This window comes from Ceratotherium simum, chromosome 18 (genome assembly GCF_057802395.1).
Source record: "Ceratotherium simum simum isolate JZ-2026a chromosome 18, ASM5780239v1, whole genome shotgun sequence".
Lineage (NCBI taxonomy): Eukaryota > Metazoa > Chordata > Mammalia > Perissodactyla > Rhinocerotidae > Ceratotherium > Ceratotherium simum.
The window spans coordinates 29,505,291-29,526,297 of record NC_141917.1 but is presented as its reverse complement, the minus strand read 5'-3'; the positions used below and the strand labels follow the sequence as shown (position 1 = coordinate 29,526,297).

Here is a 21,007-nt window from a genome sequence, read left to right as displayed (position 1 = left end):
AATACAATGAAATTTATGTAATGTTATAAACCAATGTGACCTCAATAAAATAATAAAAACTAAAAAAAAAAAAAATGGAGCCCTCAGAGATATAATCCAGGAATGGTAGGTCGATTTCCCTTGGGGATTTGCTTCCTGAGAGTAGAAACAAACTAGTAGTATCTACTCCCAGGGAGTAGTATCCCTTGAGCTTGGGACACTAGAAGAGATTTTAAGCAGGTCCCTGGGCAAAAGGGGTGTGAGGATGGCAGAGATAAGTAGATCAGTTAGACTGGAGATGGAGTACTGTAAATTCTAAAAGACTCCGTACAATGGAGATAGGTTCTATCAGTTTGAGGTGAAGCTGTCATCAACATGATTTCCTAAGGTCTCTACCTTTCTTGGTTCAGAGTATTTTCTATGCGGAGTGTGTGGTGATTACCTGGAGAGAGAGGGGTTAAGGGTCAGCTCACTAACCCCTCCGTCCCACTGCCTGTGGGTAGGAGGGTGAGGGAAAAATGTCCAATGGAGCAGGAACCTAGGCAGGAGGGGCGGAGGGCAAGTGGGGACAAAGAGAGGAAAGACAGGCAGGATCCATCTCCTACCACCTCCCAAGCTCCCAGCAAGCGCCAATCCTTCATTGCCCGGCACCACATGTTTGGGGCACACAGTTCCCTTTGTGTGGAGTAGGGCACTGGGCTCCCAGCACAGGAGCCAGCATGTCGAGATCACGGGCACTGCTTCTCATCTGCTTCATTCTGCCCGGGCTTCTGCTCTCAGAGGCCACCAAAATCCTAACTCTGTCCTTGGTGGGTGAGTGCTTGGCCAAAGAATCCAGAGACAGGAGCTTCCCAGGCACCAGAGGCCTGGATCAGGCAAACAGTCCTAGGTCAGAGGGTCATTCCATGTGGTTCTTCAGGCTGAGCAGGTTTGTTTGCCTGGCTGGGGGATGAAGGGGTGGGTGCTGTTTTTGGAGGCAGAGAGAGGCCTCTACTGCAGCTGAGGTGGAGAAGATAGTTCTGGAGAAAACAGAAATACTGTTTCCTCTCCCTTCTTGCTCAGGATCTCCTCCCTATAACATGAGGCCAAGGCCAGACGGCTAACAGCCAGCCCAGTACAAGAGACCTACGACAACTCCTCCAGGGCACAGGCAGGACATTCAGAGGCTCCTCTTAAACTTCTAGGAGATGTGCAGAAGTTGCCAGTACAGACTGTGGCTAGTGTCTGCAGGCTCTCGGAGGCTGTGGGGGAAAGGTGCTCCTCGGGCAGCAGCACTAATTTTCTGAGGCTGCATGGGAGCCAGGGTGGAGCAGGGAGGACATGTCAATGAGAGTTAGGAGGGTGGAGTGTTTTCATCCAGGGGAAACTGGGAGAACTGACTAGGGCTGAAGAGTGTACCTTGCACACTGATGTCTCTCTGTGTCACTCTTTCTTAAGCCTGTGCTGGTGGAAGTGTTTGAAGGACTCAGGGAACTGTTAATTCTGCATTGTGTGGCCTCAGTTTTATTTCCTTTACTTTTGCATCAAAGGGGATAGAAGCTGAGACAAAAAATACGTCACGATGAAGGGGTCATAAGGGGAAGGAGGTTCCCAATACTTTCTTTCAACCCAGAGTGAGTTCTCTTAGATCACTTTTAGGTCACTGAGAATCAGGGATCCTAGAGCTGGAAGGAACCATAAATCCTCTAATTCAGCCCCCACTATGTTTTCCTCAGCAGGAACCTAAGGGTCAGGGAAGGGAGGTGCCTTTTGCAAGATCACACCAGAGCTCCCTCATGGCCAACACCATGAATTTACTCAGCGTCTCTTACCCCAAGACCATCCTCTCCACAGCTCCCATTCTTCACCAATTTTCAGTGGGAAGTTTTTATAATCACTCATATCACTCACTAAAACCCTGTAACACCATTTGAAAGCTTTTTTTTTTTCTTTTTATTTGTTAGCAATGATAAAGCAAAAGAGCTTCCTCACCTCTTAAAAGTACCCTGTTCTCCTGTCTTAGACTGAGAGGGAGTTGGTGTGGTTTGTGAGGTGCTGGAAGCTCTTTCTCTGCCCCAGGATGCACTGGGGCTCACCAAGACCCTCCATGATTGGATGCCTGTGTGGTCACCCCTTCTTCCTGGCTCCCAGGTCTGATATGGATTAAAATGTGGCTATGAGATGCAGGACATTTGTACTTTATATCCTCCCTGTTACTTCAGACTGTGCAAGTCTGGGTACAAAAAACCTGAGAAATAGTTACACACCATTTCTCTAGCACTACACACCTCTCACCCCCATGTCCAAACTCTTGGTACTTCCCATGAACTTCTCTCCTGATCTGACTTTGTCTGCTGCTGAGACCCTTAGATTCAGGCAAAGTTCCCATGTTGGAGCAGGGTCTAAGAGAAGACATTAGTGTGTGGGAACTCGTACCTCCCCTGACTATCAGTCTTCTCATTCCTTAGGATCCCAGGATTGTCGTAGCATGGGTGATGTCTCAGTCCTCACGCATATAGGATCCTGCAGGCCCACGCCATGGCCCCCATAATGAACCTGAATGTCTTAATTTCATGTTCTGCACAATTCAGGCCCAGCTGAGAAAAGTCCTGCCAGATACACTTGAATCTCAAGGATTTGGGCTCTAAGTGGTGACTCCATGTCCTTCTGTTCCAATGACTGTTTCTTGGACTCACATTTAAGCTCCCACATTTCTGGCTCCTATGCTAGCAGAAATTTCCAAAGAAGAGGATTCCAAAAATAGCACTGATTGATTGTGCATTAGGACCCTTCACATTCACATGCACAGCACTGTGCCAAAATTTCCTCCAGTGCAGTTATTTCTCTAGCACACTGTGTCTCCATAGGGCCCCAGCTAAAACACAGCATGCACATTAGGATCAGGAACTCCTTAAGGCCTAAGCACCAAGAAGCTCCTCACATTGACATGGAGACCAGAGTCACAAGAGGGGATCTATGATGGAGGTTTGATGCAAGTCACGGGTTTGGGCCAGCAGGCTCTGGGTAAGTGGGCTAGGGCATACCCAGGTGGATAGGGAGAGAGTGACTGATGAAGTTCATCTTTCTCTACTCGCCATTAACTTTCTGTTTCCCTACCTCTCCTTTTATGGATTTATCATGCTTTTGACCTCTGAACCTCTGTTCTCATCATCACAAAAGTAAAGTTGTACATTGTTCCTAGGTGGAAGCCATCATCTACTAATGGACCAAGTGACTCAGATTCTTCAAGATCATGCTCATAATGTCACCATGCTTCTCCAGATAGCAAATTTATTGATAACAGGCATCTGTTCTCACTATTTTTTGATTTGTTCTACTCCAGGCACAGAGCAACAATGCCTTTTGCACAGAAAGGTTTTTCAAATAGTAGCAAATGTCTGTTTGGATTGAAAGAATGAAAAAGATGTGTCCCTGAGTGTGTATGTGTTTATCTAAAGTGCTGGAACACTTCTGGGTTCTGTCAAACAAGAACTCCACACTCTATCGTCCCATATTTTCCTCCTTTACCTAGACTTCTACTCTGTCCCAAGTAATCCTCCACACTTTATTACAGATTATTTTGTAAATGTTTCTTTGTAACTTGGCTTGAAAATATGTTCAGCAGAAGTGTTCAGCCATGATAAAGTTTCTAACAGATAAGGATCACTTTTCTATTTCTGTAACATAGATTAAGTTCTCCTCTTATGATATCTGAAATTTAAGGAAGCTTTCTCAGGGAGTTCTTTATTTATGCAGCTAAGATGAGAATTTATCATTGAGATGATCTTGTTTTCTTGAAAAATGAATGACTGTCCATGAGTTTGCGCACAGTGATTTGGAAGTTCCTGACCGAGTCATTGAATCCTAAATTTATGAGCTAAAATGGGCTCTTACATTTTATCAACTCTTCTCTGCTAACAGACGAGGGAAAGGCAGGTCAGAGACCTGAAATGATTTGCTCAAGGTCACATGGCAGGCTGGTAACAGTGTTGGGTGGATTTAGGACTTTAAGCTCTGGATTGCCCAATCTGAATTGTCTCTCAGGTTTTGACTTAAAAAAAAAACATCCAACATTAAGCTGCATTATTGGGAAACCAAATTTTGAGAAATTATAAAACTTGACGTTGGCTTCAGGCTTTGTTATTGTTCAGTTTGTTTTAAAACAATTTTTTTCCGTTAAAAAGTCTTTTAAGTTTTTTATTGTGGTAAAACATACATGACATAAAATTGACGATTTTGATCATTTTTGTGTTCCACTTAGTGACTTTAAGTACACTCACATTGTTGTGCAACCATCACCAATGTCCATCTCCAGAACTTTGTCGTCATCACTAACTGGAACTCTGTACCCTATAAACAATACCTGCCCATTACCTCTTGCCCCCAGCACCTGATAACCACTATTCTACTTTATTTCTCTAATTATTTGACTGGTCTCAAAACCTCATGTAAGTGGAATCAACCAATATTTTCCTTTTATGTCTGACTTATTTCACTTAGCATAATGTCTTCAGGCTCATCCAGGTTGTAGATGTGTCAGAATTTGTTTCCTTTTTAAGACTGAATAACATTCTATTTTATGTATATACCACATTATTTAGCCCATTCATCTATCACTGAAAATTTGGGTGTTTCCACCTTTTGCTTACTGTGAATAATGCTGCTATGAACACTGGTGTACAAAATTCTGTCTGAGTCCCTACTTAAAACAACTATAACCACCTTCTAGATTAGGTTCTCTATTCTTCACTGAACATCATTTCTATACATATCCTTTAGAATCTCCCTTGACCTCAGAACTGATTAAATAGCTGTAGTGTATTAATTTTTTTTTGTGTGTGAGGAAGATCAGCCCTGTGCTAACATCTGTCAATCCTCCTCTTTTTTTCCTGAGGAAGACTGGCCCTGGGCTAACATCTGTGCCCATCTTCCTCCACTTTATATGGGACGCCGCCACAGCATGGCTTGCCAGGCGGTACGTCGGTACGCGCCTGGGATCTGAACTGGCGAACCCCGGACCGCCACAGCGGAGCGTGTGCACTTAACCGCTTGTGCCACCAGGCCAGCCCCTGTAGTATATTAATTTTAATGTAATTATTTTTAATTAAAAAAATAGTAATTCAATTTAATTAAAATATTAAATTAAATCAAGTTAAATTAAAATTTTATATTAAAACATAACTTTGGCAGTTCCCATGTACTTTGAGAAGCTACTGAAAGTTATAGACTTTCTACCCCTTTAACAAATATATGTACAGCAAAATCTATAAACAATTCAGGGAGTTCATGGACCCCTTCAGTTTTATCCTTAGGTTCCAGGCTAAGTGTCTAGAGTTTCTTTCATATTCCCCTTTCTTGGCCATTTTTGAGGCTTTGAAACAGCAAATTCATCTTTCACTTCAATGGTACAGCCTGGCTAAATGTCTGCAAATAAGGAAAACACAGATTCGGTTATGATTTCTGACCTGATGCTCCTTTCAGTGTGTTGAAATATTTGAACCATTCACTAACTCCTTATTTGGACACACTTCCCCACCTTGTTTATTCGTTTACAACTTTAATAAATAAATGACGTCAGTGGCACTGAAGTAGCAAAGATCTCAATGCTCACGTGTACTACTGCTCCAACAATATCTGGCGTCGCAATTGGGTTATAGGTAGAGGCTGATAGGACATTGAGGAGCAGGATAGAAAAACCTAGATTGCCTTGTACAGACTGTTAGTAGAAATGCAAATGGTAAAACTCTGCTAATGAGGACTCAGAAGCAGTGAGGAGCATAGTAGAGAAAATCTATATCATCTTAGACAACAGGTAAATCATCCTAACCAGAGTTTTGGTAGAAATATAGATGTTAAAATCTTCTTACTGCTTATTTTAGAATGTGATAGGAAAGAGATAAATTGAAGTAGCAACTATTAAACGTAACAAAAACAGGACTTCATGATTTTGGAAATTTTCAGCCTATTCAGATTGCAACAGATTCTAAAATTAGGAAATTCACTATGAAGAAAGCAATGAATTCTTTTCTCTTATAGAGGAAACCAGTGGTGTGGCTTGACAACATTTGCTATTGCCTCTGAACGATTAAAAGGTCAGAATATTCAGTCTCACAGAGAGCTCTTTGAAGATTAGGCTTGTGACTCATGGATCCCTTCAATCATATTGGCGGGTGACAAAAATAGAGATGAAATTATTTTGTAAAAATCTGTGGAGCAGCCTGTTGTCCAGTGGATGGAATTTCCATGATATACCCAGGAGACCCACAAGGTACTTGAGAATTTTATACCAGAAGAAACACTGCCAGTTTGGACTGAAGGAGGCAGAAGATGACATAAAGAAGGCTGTTAGACTCCCAAAAGTAAGAAACAGGCTCTAAACTATTCATCTGCAAACACATGATACTTTTAATAAAGAACAAAAAGAAGTTGAGGGTGAAGCAGTGAACCCAGAGGGTAGATCTTCAAGCTTACAGGGCTAAGTTTCAAATCACAGAGGATTATTTCCTGTCCTGAAAACCTAATATTGTTTGCCCAGTGGGATATCAAAATTTCATAGGACAGGCAACTCATTTTTTTGCTTTCATTTTATTCCATTTGGAGTGATAATGTCAGTTACCGGTATTTTATACCTGTCCCATTATTGTTTCTTGGGAGCAGATAACCTGTTTCCTAATTTCATAGGTTTACAAATGGAGAAAAATTTTGCCTCCTGGATGGATCATCCCTATACTCTCACCCATATTTGAAAAATTCTTTGGATAACATAATTTGGGACTTTTGAGCTGATGATATTAGATGAGATTTTGAATTATGAGTTGATAATGTAATGGTTTGGGACTTTTGGGGACGTTGGGATGGAGTGAATGACTTTTCCATGTGCAATGTACATGAGTGTTTCAGGTACAGAGAGTAGAACGTAGTAGTAAAATAATGTCTCCTCAAAGTTATCCACGTCTTAATCCTTGGAACCAGTGAATATGCTACTGTAAATTGCAAAGGGATTTTGCTGATGTGATTAAAATAAGGATCTTGAGATTAGGAGGTTACCTGGATTATCCAGGTAGGCCTGGTATAATTACAAGAGTCTTTCTATTGGAAAGAAGAGGACAAGAGAGTAAGAGAAGGAAATGTGATGATGGAAAGAAAAGTCGGAGTCATGTGATTGCCAGTTGAAAGGAGGCCGTGAGCCAAGGAATGCAGACAGCCACTAGAACCTGGAAAAGGCAAGAAAACAGACTGTCTTCTAGGGCTTCCAGAGGGAATGCAGTGCTGCCCACACCTTGCTTTTATCCCAGTGAGACTCTTTTTCGACTTTTGATCTTCAGATTTATAAGATAAGTTTGTGTTGTTTTAAGCCATTACGTTTATAATAATTTTTTTTTTTTGCAGGGGAAGATTCGACCTAAAGTAACATCTGTTGTCAATCTTCCTCCTTTTTTTCCTTCTTTTTTACCCTGCAAAGCCCCAGTACATAGTTATATATAGTTGTAAGTTCTCCTGGTTCTTTTATGTGAGCCACTGCCACAGCATGGCTACTGACAGAGGAGTGGTGTGGTTCTGCACCCAGTAACCGAACTCACGCTGCTGAAGCAGAGCACAATGAACTCCAACTGCTGGGCCATCAGGGCTGGCTCAAGTTTATAGCAATTTTTTATAGCAGCAATAAGAAACTAATACAGTCATCATAGGTGATCAGAAGAATTCCAAGAGGCACAAGAGGAGGTTGTTAAGGCCTCCACAGTAAAGGCAACTTTGAGTGGCACTCATGACAGTGCCCATTGTGTTGCAAATCGGACAGATTCTAGAGCTTTTGGTTATTTGGGGCCCTATTCAAAGTGGGCTGATTTTCAAATAATATGCATAAATAGGCTTAAGTAAAACATGTAAACAAGAACTTTGTTGTCTCCAGAATGCAAAAAGCCCTATAGATGTTGGACTTGTTGAAATATTGTGGTGTTGTGAGTGAACAGTTGTTTCTTGACAGTGTCATGGATAGAGAGGCCTTAGACTGACCACACAGTTCCCAGGAATATAACAAAGTACTGTCCTTGAGCTCTGTGTGGGGGCAATGGCACATTCCAGGTGTGAGCTCCTTTGTGAATGTTTCCATGTCTTGAATGAGTGAGGCAAATGAATCCCCTTGGAGGAGGATGTCCTCAATGTAATGTCACACTTGTGCTCCTGGAGACAGTTGGATGTGGTTAAGATCTTGCTGACAGAGTTTGTGACCAATGGTAGGGCAGTTGAAGTACCTCAAGGGTCACCACTTAAAGGTGTATTCTGTCCCCTCCAAGATAAAAGCAAACTACCGGTGAGAGCCTGTTGAAATAGTTACTGAACAGATCATATTAGCCAAATCTATGATGTAAAGTGTTTGCTGGTAAATACTTGGATAGAGTCAGTAAATTCACTAAGATTGGGTATGGGAGCTTTCATGTGTGGGACCATGCACTAATCTCTCCCCAGTCCGTACACACAGTTAGGTTAGATGCCATGATTGATGAAGGCACACACGCATGAAGAGAGTATGAAAGGCTTATTACTCAAATAATAAGGCTTTTTTTTTGGAGAATGGGACAGGTTCTCAAGCAAATGTGAAAAATGGCTTTGTAGAACCAAGAGGGATGTCTAGTGTCTATATAAATATTCCATAATCAATCTATAAATCAAAACTGGGGTGAGTTTATTATGAGCTGATTTTTTTTTTTTTTTTTTTTTTTAAAGATTTATTTATTTATTTTCGCCCCAAAGCCCCAGTAGATAGTTGTATGTCATAGTTGCACAATATGAGCTGATTTTTGAGGACCATAGCCCAGGGCCTTCCTTCTCTAAGGAAGGAAGGACACTAAAGAAGTGGGGTGTACAGAGTGGTTATATACCGTCAAAGAGCATGTATCACATATGATTGCAATGTCCCTTTTACAATAGCCACAAGATCACCCTGCCAGATTGCCCTGCCAGAATAGCTATTGATGGACACAGTGGGTAGCAGGTCTGCTGTCTCGATGGCCATGGTTGGTGGCAGGTCTGTTGTCTCGAGCTGGGTGGTCACAGGATGAGTGCAGCAATCAAATCCTAGCCTAGGGAGAAATGCTTATCCTTAAGGAAATACTAATGTGGAGGAAGTTGTATCCTTATCTTAAGGGCTTTTACTCTTCTCTTTGGAACGTGGTAAAGCAGATACACAATACATGCTTAAAGGCAACAGGCCCTTTTGGAAAAAGAAGCTCAGGCTGAATTTTACACCAAATGGCTTCCTCATATGCTCCAATATATCCTATTTCTTGCCATTTATTTATCACTAGCTTGAGTTTTTCCTGTGGGTAAGGGGATGGGGTAAGTGTTCCCCCTCATTGGCGTGACTTTTTCTCCCTAATGGGAGAAACTCTCATTAGGGCCAAAGGAGGGAGCACAGGGACTTTCTTAACAGCTTGTCCAGATGAGGCACAGAAGAGGGAGTGGGAGACAGGGCTTGAAATCTGTCAGCAGTCAAACATCAAAAACAGACTCAGACTTTTGGTTAGACACAGGTGATGGGGGAGAAGCCAAGTAGGTAAGTAGAGGTGCAGAGGACTACGATTTCCATCAAGCCATTGAGTACATTTTACTGAATCAAAGATGACTTGGATGTATAGCTTTAAAAAATGCAAATGAATTTTTCTAAAAGAAAAAATGTAGAGACTCTGGAATTAAAGAGACCTGTATTTAAATAGAAACTCTACAAATTCTTATGTGTGCAATCTTCACAAACTATCTTAAACTTAATTACCTTTGTTTCTCACCTGTAAAGTGAGACGAATCGGTATACCTTTAGTGAAAGCTTTAAATAGAAGTTTCTGTAACTTTAAATGGAAAAGCATTCCTGAAAATTTGTAAGGTTCTAAATCCATGTTTTCAGTTAATAAGATTGAATGAATGAGAAAGCCACCAAACCAGAGTAGAATAGTTCAAAAGGCAAACATTCAAGTAAATATAAAATTATTGGAACACACAAATGTTGCTATCATCATGCTAATGTTATCCATGCTGTGTGACATATTTAACATTTTTAATCCATTGATGTTTTCTTAGGTTTTAAAGAGGAAGAAAAATCATACCAAGTTCTCACTTGGCTTCCACCTGAAGATTATAACAAAGAATTTAAGAACTATTTTGATTTCTTTATGGAAGAAGTTTTGGCTGACAGATAATTTCTTTTTATTATTTGAACCAAAAAGTAACTATTTCAGTGATACGAATGAATGTATGTATGTATGTATGCTTGGTCTGAGGACAGGAGAAAGGGGTGGCAGGATGGATGGATGGCTGGATGGTTGGCTGGCTCGATGAATAGATGGATGGATAGTGGGATAGATGATGAATAGATATTTGGGTAAACAAATATTTCTCACCAAATCATCCAGTCCAGTCATTAGAGATTCTTTCATACTCGCTACTGTCCCTCTTCCACCGTAAGCATGAATATATTTCCGAAGACAGTTGGGCTTGTTCTTTGTGGAATCTCCTCACAATATTTCAATTACAATCTTTTTCCATAATCTCCCTAACACAGAAGGATAGGCACCTCAACATCTCACTGTTGATGGGGAAATGAGAAGCACCTTTCCCCACTTACTTTTCCTCCTTTTTTTCACATTTATTCATTAATGAGGGGGAGACATGGACATTGATTTTGTAGTATTTGAACATCTGGCAATTTAAAGTCCTCTTAAAAAGCAATCAACATGGTGCAAAATAAGACATGAAGCAATTCCTTTTGCTTCATCTTAAGTGGAAAGGAACAAACAATTTCTTAAATGTAGACATAAAAGTGGAAAGACAGAAATTCATGTGTATCTTGGTTAATCACAATGGCGTTACCCATTTTTTTACCTTGAGTATTCTAATTACTAGTCAAGGTCCTCCTCGGATATGACTTCTTCCATAAAGACTTCTTTCCTCATTCAAATTGGAAGAGCTCAGTCCCTCCTGTACATGTCAGATCTAACCTAATTATTTGACACTTACTGTTAGTGTATTTCATCTTTCATTGCTCGTTATATATTTTAAGTAGGTACTTTGTCTCTTCTCCCCCAATTTAATATTTTTGAGGACAGGTATACGTAACTGTACATTCTTGAAAATTTTTCTATTTATTAGCTAAATTTTAAATGTGACTAAAGAACTATATTCTAGGAATTTTACAACATTATTGAAAGTATATAAAATACTTGGCAACCACTCCTTTGTCAGGTGAAATCTTTAAAAATACGCAGCAGAGGATGATTTCAGGCGCCACTTCCCTTGTGTGATTTGAAGTTGATTCTAAAGATCAGGCAGAGATCTGCGTATTACTAATGAGTTCTCAGCCTCTGGGCCTTCCGATGCGATGTTGCAGTGGTGTACAATTACAGGTGTGCCAGGGTGTTGATTCTCTTGGTCCTCCATGCAGATAGCAGGCCCCTGATGTCTTGAGGCCTTGCACCTGTTAACCTCTGGTACCTTAAAGTGCAGATGGACATCCTCATCCATTTCCCCATATGTTGTACAAGCAGGAAACAGGATCATGTTTTATACAAGCAGTGATGGGAGGACATCGCAAGAGGATAGGTACCTGGAATGATACCATAAACAAGGTCTTAATTCCATGTCAGTAAGCTTGGCCATTAGCTTTTCAGGATACCACAGCCTTCATAATTGGAAAGGCTAATAATATGTTGCAAAACCAGGAGTTTTTTTCACTGCTTAACCCGTGGACATAGAAAGGTAGAATTCCTATTTTTAGCTGAGATTTTGAGTTCTAATACAGTCAAGGAATCCCTTGGGTAAGGTGATCTGTCATATGCAGAATACACAGTGATTTTAAAAAGTAGTCTATACGTCAATATGTTTGGGACAGTATCATCAAGCAACTTCCACAGTTTGCCTGAATAACAAGATAATCACTCATAAAGAGTCAGGATGTAAATGAAGGTTAAGGAAAACATCCCAGAATTTATCTGGTAGAAAGAGATCTGTGAGGTTGGCTATGGTCATAGAAGACTCCCAGAGCAGAAGGCCCAACAGTGGCGATTCGATTTCAGTTAATGTAATTCAACCACGCCCATGAATTTCAAGAACTGTGAGTTCCAAGATAAATTTTCTAATGAACTGGCTTAGGGAGTGCTTGAAATGTGGATCAGAGAGGAGAGGGGAGGGGAGGAAGGAAACACTCTCAAGAGCAGAACACCTGCGAGCACAAGTGAGAAGAGACTATTAACAGACATGGTTGAACAGGATGCTGCTTCTAGGTGCGGTCCTGCTTACCCAGGAGCCCAAGACTATTTATGTATTGTGAAATTAACACTTGCAATGAATATTTATCATTGATTTTCTTTCTCTCAGAGACACATTTGAAAGCTTTTTAAAGTTGATGGAACTGCTGGGACTTCAGTGCAGTCATTTGCTAAGGAGAAGTGATATCATGCATTCCTTAAAGAATGAGAACTTCGACCTGGTGATAGTTGAAAGTTTTGACTTCTGTCCTTTCCTAGTTGCTGAGAAGCTTGGGAAACCATATGTGGCCGTTCTCCCCTCCTCATTTGGTGGTGTGGACTTTGGACCACCGAGACCCCTGTCTTATGTGCCAATGTTACATTCCTTCCTGACTGACCGTATGGACTTCTGGGGCCGACTAAAGAATTTTCTGATGTTCTTTGGTTTCTCCATGAAGCAATGGCAAATCCACTCTATGTTTGACAACACCATCAAGGAGCATTTCCCCGAAGGCTCTAGGCCAATTTTGTCTCATCTTCTGAAGAAGGCAGAGTTGTGGTTTGTTAACTTTGCCTTTGATTTTGCTCGGCCTCTTCTTCCCAACACTGTGTATGTTGGAGGCTTGATGGCCAAACCTGTTAAAGCAGTACCACAAGTAAGTAAAACCTTAGCTCTCAATATGGACTTCATGCAGAGGTCTTCAGTGCAGAGCTGGTGGCTGCCCCTGCCAGCGCCATCCTGGGAGTGAAGTAGAGTGAGGCAAGTAGGCACCTAGGGCACGCTTGTTAAGGAAGTACTCATTTTCAGGGTCATGCAAGTAGAGTGGTAGCACTTGCACAACCCTGAAATGGAGGACTTCCTTAAATGTTACACCCAGAGTCCTCTCTTGCCTCGCCCTAGTCCTGACCCTGGCAGGATAAGCCTTTTAGTAAGTTGATAATTTTCATTGGCATTTTATGAGCATGTGTACAGTAAGTATGCAGTAAGCATCTGTCACATGGAAGAACTGGTAAGGAGACTCACAATGAAACACACAACACTCAGACAGGGTGTAACCAAGGTGGGACTGCATGGGACTGACTACAGGCATTTTCTCCAGCATCCCCAGCCTGTAGGGCCCTGATTCCTAACTCCACCTAGTCCTCCTGATTCACTTGATCTGGGATCAGGCCTGGGCATTGTAAGCTGTAAAACCTGTTGAGTCGTTTTTGAATTCATAGACTCAACCACTGCCAGAAGTTTTCAAAATGGAGAGGAGCTGAGAATAGCTGGGTGTCTGATGCCTATCAACACTGGGTTGCCATTTTATGGAGTTTATCTCATATATATATTGCCACCTAGAGGGAATTATGATGATCTCCGTTTTCATAAATGAGAGACAGAGGCTCAGGTGGTGTGCGTGATTTTCCCACCATCATTCATTTCACAGCCAGGGAGATCTCTGATTTGGCCTGGTCCTTCCAGACACCGATGTGTCTACCCTTCCTCTACAGACCTTGCATTGAGTGAGCAGGGAGAGTCGAGGAATGATCCATGAGCTAGATGGGCTCTGAATTGTTGGCAGGATTTTTTAGGAATGGAGCTGGGAGGAAAGGCATTTCAGGTGGAGAGAACAGGGAACCATGAATGTGGAGGTAGAAGTGAGATGGCCATGATTCTGAGTCCCCTGGGTGACTCTGTCTAGACTGCCGAGCAGGGAATTCAATTGCACAAATATAAAGCAGGCCAGATTGCAGAAAGTCTTACTCAGGAGGGTGACTCAGGCATTGGCCATAAAGAAGGGGGATAAAATTGTTAAGCAGTAGCATAATGGGAGTAAGGGTTGCAGTGGCTGTGAGATAACAGAGGCTTTTTTCAATACATTTTCTTCTCTGTATTTCCAATTTCTATATAATGGCCTTATGTTGCTTTTGTAATTATAAAAGCCTGTTTTAAAGTAGCCCTTGTGAGCCGACCCAGTGGCTTAGTGGTGAAGTGCACGTGCTCCGCTACTGGTCGCCTGGTTTGGATCCCGGGCACGCACCGATGCAGTGCTTCTCCAGCCATGCTGAGGCCGTGTCCCACACACAGCAACTAGAAGGATGTGCAACTATGACATACAACTATCTACTGGGGCTTTGGGGAAAAAAAGGGAGGAGGATTGGCAATAGATGTTAGCTCAGGGCTGATCTTCCTCACAAAAAAAAAAAAATAAATAAAAAAGGAAAGGATAAAATGGTCCTTGAGACAGTAAAACAGGCATTGTTATGCTGGATGGAATCAACCCAATAGGTTAAGGGTCTAGGAGTTGGGAAGGAGGCACAGAAGCCCAGAGAGAGTCAGAGTCCTAAGAAATATTTGGAAGCAAGAATTGACAAAACCGGTGTTAAAGCCAAGATTGCAACATTAGGTCACAACCCTCCTTAAGAACTGCCTGGGGAAGTTGAAAAAGTATGGTGCCCAGGTCTGGGGTTGGGACTGGGCATCGCCATTTTTAAGAGCCTTCCCATGTGGGTATAATTTGCAGTCATGTGGGTGAACCACTGAGGTAGGAGATAGACTACAAAGATCAGTGACTGAGAATATCATGGAATGTTAGAGCAATTCACACTCTATGGGTGGCCAAGTGTCTTCCCTATTCTGTCTTCACTTCTTCTTATGCCAGAGTCCTTCTCCCAGTTTCTCCTCTCTAACCTCCAGAAGTCCCACCTCCTCTGCTGGACCCTGGACAATACTGGAATTCTTCCTTATACTACCACCTCTGTTCTGGGTTCGGAAAACTCCCATCTGTCTGTGGACCAAAAATGAGTAGAGGGTCTAGGATAGCTCTGATACTAGGGTCAGGTTTTCAAAGAAGAAAAATGTTCCCACCAACACAATGGGCATGAGCGTAATGCAGAGGATGCTGAGCTGTCCCAGGGACTAAGATAATAGTTTCAGGACAGTTAGCTCTAGGAGTGACAGGAAGGTGTGTTCAGTAAATAGCTGACTTTCATTTCATGGCTACCCTGGCTTTTGTGACAACTTTGTTCACCTCCTTGCCTTTCTTACTTCTCTCCAGCAATTTGAGAATTTCATTGCCAAGTATGGAGACTCTGGCTTTGTTCTTGTGGCGCTGAGCTCCAAGGTGAGCAGATCATCATCCCAGGAAGTTCTCAAAGAGATGAATAGTGCCTTTGCTCATCTCCCTCAAGGGGTGATATGGAAGTGTAAGACTTCTCATTGGCCCAAAGACATCAAATTGGCAGCAAATGTGAAAATTGTGGACTGGCTTTCTCAGAGTGACCTCCTGGGTAAGGACTACCCAGATCTGCTTCTCTCATGACATGTACATGTCTTTAGGGCTCATCAGGGCTCTGACCTCTAGTTGGGAAATCCCATGAACATGAGGAGGAGCTTCTGCTAGTTAAAAGTAAGTCTCCAGAGGGCAGGAATGGAGCAGGCAGCAACAGGTCTTGGGGAATCAGGCTATACTTCCAGTGAGATCAGATGTCAAAACAGGCATCTCCCCTTCATTCTTTTCTATCCCATGCTGGTGCAACAGCCATTAAAGTCACAACGACCTACTGTATTTGGTCTTGAACAAGGTCACCCAAACACATCCAAAATAACCTATGAATTCTGAGAACACATACCAGGGGCACATTGTCACTGTATATAGTGTCTCATGAGCACCTGTTCACCCATGTCTCCTTACACACTCACACACACACACACACACACACAGATACATCCTCCCTAGCTGCTAAGGTGTGAGTGACTCATACCTTCACAACATTTATGCCCACAGTGTCTTTAGGATGTGCCAAAATACCTGAGTGCCTTGCTGAGCAACCTCATAGCAGGTTATTTGGTCCATTGAGTCTCTGGTACCAGAGAGTCCCCTCATTCCCCAACAGGTTTGCTCTGTGCCCACTGATGCTTCTTAGAGACTCCTCACTGCCATAGCTGCTGGCTGGATCAGAGAATCTTAACCAAGATGATGACTCAAAATCATCTGGGGAATTTAAGAAACATATTCCTGGTGCCATTTCTGCCAATATATATCTCTAAGTCTGGGGCATGGCACATGATTCTCATCTCAAGGAGACATAAGGACATTCTGATGCACATCCCAGTTGAGGGGCACAGGCTGAGATGAGCTCTTCATTATCAACAATCATTTTAGTTACCTCTAAATAAGGGTGGGATAGAAACTCTGAAACTGGAAATACTGAGGTGGAGGTTCTGGTCTCTGCTTTCAAGGGTCTTCTCATGTATTTGAGGAGACACATACATAGTGTAAGTTTTGATGAGTGCTACATACGTTGTGATGCCAGTGAATGTGTCAGGAATTCAGAGAAGAGGGAAATTAGTTGACAGGTGAGAAAAGACTGCTCAAAAGAAAGAAACAGAGAGATACACAAAGAGAAAACAGAGATGAGAGAAGCAAAGAAAGGCAGTGGGATGATAGAGAGAAGGGTGGATGAACAGATGGATGGAGATATATGCCTTGCTTAGCACTATTCTCTACGGAATTCCTTGAGTTCTCAGTCTTAGCTGGGTTCTGTCTGTGGCTACAATTGTCTATACAAGCGAAGGCTTGGAATCCTGTGTGTCGGAAGATGCACCTTGAATGTGTTCCAACCAAAATCATCTTTACCTTGGTTCGAACACACTTTGAGAATCTATTGTTGTTTTGTTCTGCTCTTTCTTCTTTACCTGGTATTCAGAAACTTTTCATCCCGAAATGTTCTGCTCTTTTTCTTATTTACAACAGCTCACCCTCACACCCGTCTCTTTGTCACCCATGGTGGGATGAACAGCATCATTGACGCCATCCAACACGGCGTTCCCATGGTGGGGATTCCCCTTTTTGGAGACCAGCTTGAAAACCTGTTACAAGTAGAAGCCAAAAATGTTGGTGTCTTTATCCACTTAAAGCAGATCAATGCTGAGACGCTGGCTGTGAAGATGAAGCAAGTCATAGAAGACAAGAGGTATGCGGGTCTCTGGGCTTGTGGTCACACAGGCTGAATGAAGACATCAAACGTGAAGGGCACCATGTGGGTCTTTTTGCAATAAAAACTGAAACTTCAAGGACATAGAATAATACGTGTGTGGTGCTAACAGCTGAACTATTTCCTCTGTGAGCAAGAGTAGGCAATTTAGGTTAGATGCTGATAATAATTTTTACGTTATTGGTTGTGAGGAGACCAAACTACTTACACAGGGTCTCTTTGAGAGGTCTTATATTTTGGGGTGCTTATAGTAGAATTCCACTGAGTTGAAGTTGCCTTTCTGTACCTAACAGGTCACACTGTTCCCTACCTCAGGACCTTTGTCTGAGCTGCTGCTTAGAACACTCCTTCCCTTCTCTTCACAGGGCTGGCTCCTTCTTTCCATTTGGGTCTCATCTCCAGCATTGCCTCTTCATAGAGGCCGTCTTTGTCTGATAGTCCTAAGTAGAATCCTCTCCCACCCACTCCAATCATCATTCATTGTTTCCTTCTAAACACTTCTCAGGATCTGTATAACTCCATTTCTTTAGGTTTTAATTCATTGTCTGTCCTCCACAGTAGAAAGTAGAGAGTAAGCCTTCCCAGGACAGCAGCATGCGTCTGTTGTTTTCCATAATGTTCCCGGGGCCCAGCACAGGGCCTGCCACAAAGTAAGTATGAAGGAATTTGTATTAAGTGAGTCAATAAAAAGGCCCATTGATCTGTTAGGTTCATTCCCATCGGCACAATGATCTCCTGTGAAAAGAAAAATATGTATATTTTTTCTTATAACTAAGAAGGACTGAATAAATTGAAATTTCAAGGGCACAAACCTGAATGAGACCTCAAGACCTAACATACTACCTTGCACATAGGAGCCCCGCAAGCAGTTCTTGTTAGATGAGTATAAAACAGACAAATAGCCTGTGGTTCTCAGTCCTAGAAAAGGCGTTAAGCTCCAGGATTCAGAAAACTCAGAAATTTTATATATATTTAGTATCTTAAGTATTGCAAAGTTCATTTTCTCCAGAATGGGTTTCTAACATTTTTGGATTTTCGAAGACCTAGACCCAAATGTCCAAGAACCACTGGCCCCTATGAAGGAGTCATTGGGGCTGGGATGGTCCCCAGACATCGTGCATCAGGGCTGGCTGCAAAGCTTGTGGGGCCCGATGTAACATGGAAGGTAGAGCCTCTTGTTATAAAGTTGAAATGTTTCAAGAAGGTGACAGAAGAGAATTAAATCAATCACAGATCCCGTCTAAGTGGGGCCCTGTGCAAATACGCAGACTGTAGCCCATAGAGCCAGTGCTGGTCAACACGATGCTCTGAAGGGCAGGAAGGTGCAGGTGTCCTCCTGGGTGCAGTTTCCAGAGTCATACGTGTGATGTAGCCCAGACACCAGCACAAAGTAGGTGTGCACTCTCTCTCTCCCTTCCTCTCTCCAAATTACATACATATAATTTTCTATAGTATATTATAAGCCTCCTGGTGGCAGAGACCAGTTCTTACCGACATTCAATTTTTAAGTTTACCACTTTTTGTACTAAGCATGGATGGTTGCTTGTAGGCAGCAGTTGGAACTTCTCAAGGGGACCCAGCTTGACAGTGGCAAGGCCAGGCCAACAACATTTCCTTGAAGTGGAAGCTTTTGTGCATATAGTGGAAAGTGTCTGTGTGATATAAGGTCTCTAAGGCTTCTGAGACCACGTGAGAAATGCCTCGCCTTTGTCTCTGCCAACAGGTACAAATCTGCAGCAGTGGCTGCCAGCATCATCAGGGGCTCCCACCCTGTGATCCCTGCCCAGCGGCTGGTGGGTTGGGTCAACCACATCCTCCAGACAGGGGGCGCTGCACACCTCAAGCACCGTTCCTTCCAGCAGCAGTGGCATGAGCAGTATCTGCTCAATGTCCGCTTATTCATGGTGGTCACCATGGGCACCGCGTGGCTCTGTGGGAAGCTGCAGGGTGTGGTGGCCAGGTGGCTGTGTGGGGCCAGGAAGCTGAAGAAGGCCTGATGCCAAGTGCAGACTTGCAGGATTGTATTCGATATGGCTCAGCATTTCTTGGGTGCCTCCCACCAGTTCTGACAATCCCTGTTCTCCACATCATATCCACTTGCTAATTTTGCTACAAATTCCTTCTCACTGGCTTCTTCCTATGATCAGATTTCTTTACTCAGCACTTGTGGCCTTCTTTATTTGCCAGTCAGCAAGGGCTGTTCTGTGATTCTGTCACTGGGTCATTTGGACCAGTGACCCTCAGGCTTCAAGCCTTGAAGCCCACTTTCCTTAACACGCCCCTCTTCCAGGCACTGAGACTGAACCATTCCAGCCTCCATGGCCAGTATCTTCTGGGCCTCTTTCCCTCACTTCTGCCTCCACCACTTGTCATGGAATAACACCTAAGATGCGCGCTTTCCTAATTCTTTCATTTCCCATTTGCTTCTCCTAGAAACTCTCATCAAAGCTCAGGAAGCCTGTCCTGCGCACGTGCCTTCAGGGCCAGAACCCTCCTACAGGACCATGTTTGGCCCCTGCATTGGGGTCCTACAGAGAGCTCCTTCTTTGCTCATCAGGCATGGAAGCTCTAGGTTGGTCATGGGCAGAAGTGTCCTTGGTCTCCACCTTTCATACCAGTGAGCTATCTTTCAATTTTCCCGTAAAAAAGTAGAGTCATGAGAAAGAAGTTCACTTCTTTTTAAACTGAGGGTGTTTTTGTGCCTCTTGAGAGTTGAGCCTTTCTCTCTGTGACATACTGTCGAGAATTGCATCCACTTGATAGCAAGAGAAACCAGAAAAACAGTGGCTGCAACAGCTCTTGGTTTTCTTCTCTTTTCTAGTTTTATTTTTCCTCATGTAAAAAAGATCTGCTGCTAGGCCAGCCGTCCAGGGCTAGCGTGGTCGCTCAATGATGTATTCTATAGTGCAGATTTCTCGTATGGTTATTCTGCATTCTTCAGCAGGTGGGTTTCATCCTCGAGGTCACCCTGGATTTTCAAGATGGTCTTTTTGTATCCAATCAGCACACGGAAATTTGGGCAAGACAAGGGAAAAATGGGAAAAAAGAATAAAGCATGTCCCTGCTAGCTGAATCAGCCCTCATTAAAGAGATTTCCCAGACTCTCCAGCTACCCAAAGACTCCACGTAAATCCCATTGACCAGACCTGAGTCACATGAGCGTTCTTAGCTGCACGTGAAGTCTAAGAAATGTCCCCCACCCCTGGCTGCTGGGGTGGGGTTCTTAGAAAGAAAAACGAAGGACAGTGGATAGTGGGAGGAAACTAGAGCCTGGGCCACATGTGGAGAGCAGGCAGGGAGGGGCTGGATTGGATGTTTTGTTCCACCTGTGACCCTGTGACTCAGTGACCTCAGGGACAGTCTTACACCCACTGTAACCCCCTGTGGGTGGAAAGCAGACCAGTCAGAGTGGTGAACATGCAAAATAGGAGCAGCAGTCCCATACCATGATGACATGTGTTATGCTTTCCTAGTTCTTTCATCTCATTTCTGTCATTTAATGGGGTAGATGTGTCTAATCAGCCCAACCCAAAGAAGCAGGCAGCAGCAGGGACAACCACAGATGCAGAGGAAGCCCTTGTGCAAATGGAGACAACAGCAACAAAACCTGCTGCCTGGGCACAGGGCTTGGGGAGTGGAGATGGGCTGGTTTTAGTCCCCAGTTTTCCCTCTTGTGGGCACCTCCTTGCAAGAATAACCTGCCCTAGCACATGGTGGTCCTGGCTGCTGGACCCTCCCACCCAGGGTGATTCCATGCCCACGCATGCAGAGGGTGGTTTGATCTGCTAGGGAATTCTCTTGGAATGTTTTGTTTTAGGAGCACTTTTTGCCCCTAA

The 21,007-nt window shown here is 43.1% G+C and overlaps 1 protein-coding gene across 5 annotated transcripts; it reads left to right on the top strand.

Annotated features, from left to right (window-relative positions):
* The first annotated feature begins 698 nt into the window (after positions 1–698).
* On the top strand, positions 699–19,168 carry LOC101403289 (UDP-glycosyltransferase 3A1-like). Of its 5 annotated transcripts, none has more exons than XM_087443027.1 (8): positions 699–792; positions 3,161–3,262; positions 10,030–10,130; positions 11,930–11,949; positions 12,328–12,847; positions 15,233–15,464; positions 16,931–17,150; positions 18,895–19,168. In XM_087443027.1, the coding sequence occupies exons 1-8, from the start codon at positions 699–701 to the stop codon at positions 19,166–19,168; spliced, it is 1,563 nt and encodes a 520-aa protein (XP_087299153.1). The 5 variants fall into 5 exon arrangements, with proteins under 5 accessions (XP_087299153.1, XP_087299154.1, XP_087299155.1 ...); XM_087443028.1 differs by having other exon boundaries at positions 11,930–11,958; positions 12,337–12,847; XM_087443029.1 differs by lacking the exon at positions 3,161–3,262.
* The last annotated feature ends 1,839 nt before the right edge of the window (positions 19,169–21,007 follow it).

What these genes read in the sequence shown, in the direction of transcription:
- LOC101403289 (XM_087443026.1), top strand. Translation starts at nt 699, where the DNA reads ATGTCGAGATCACGGGCACTGCTTCTCATCTGCTTCATTCTGCCCGGG. An exon ending in TTTATTGATAACAGGCATCT is followed by an intron (nt 3,269 to 10,029) that starts GTTCTCACTATT and finishes ATGTTTTCTTAG; the next exon opens with GTTTTAAAGAGGAAGAAAAA. An exon ending in CAAGTCATAGAAGACAAGAG is followed by an intron (nt 17,151 to 18,894) that starts GTATGCGGGTCT and finishes CTCTGCCAACAG; the next exon opens with GTACAAATCTGCAGCAGTGG.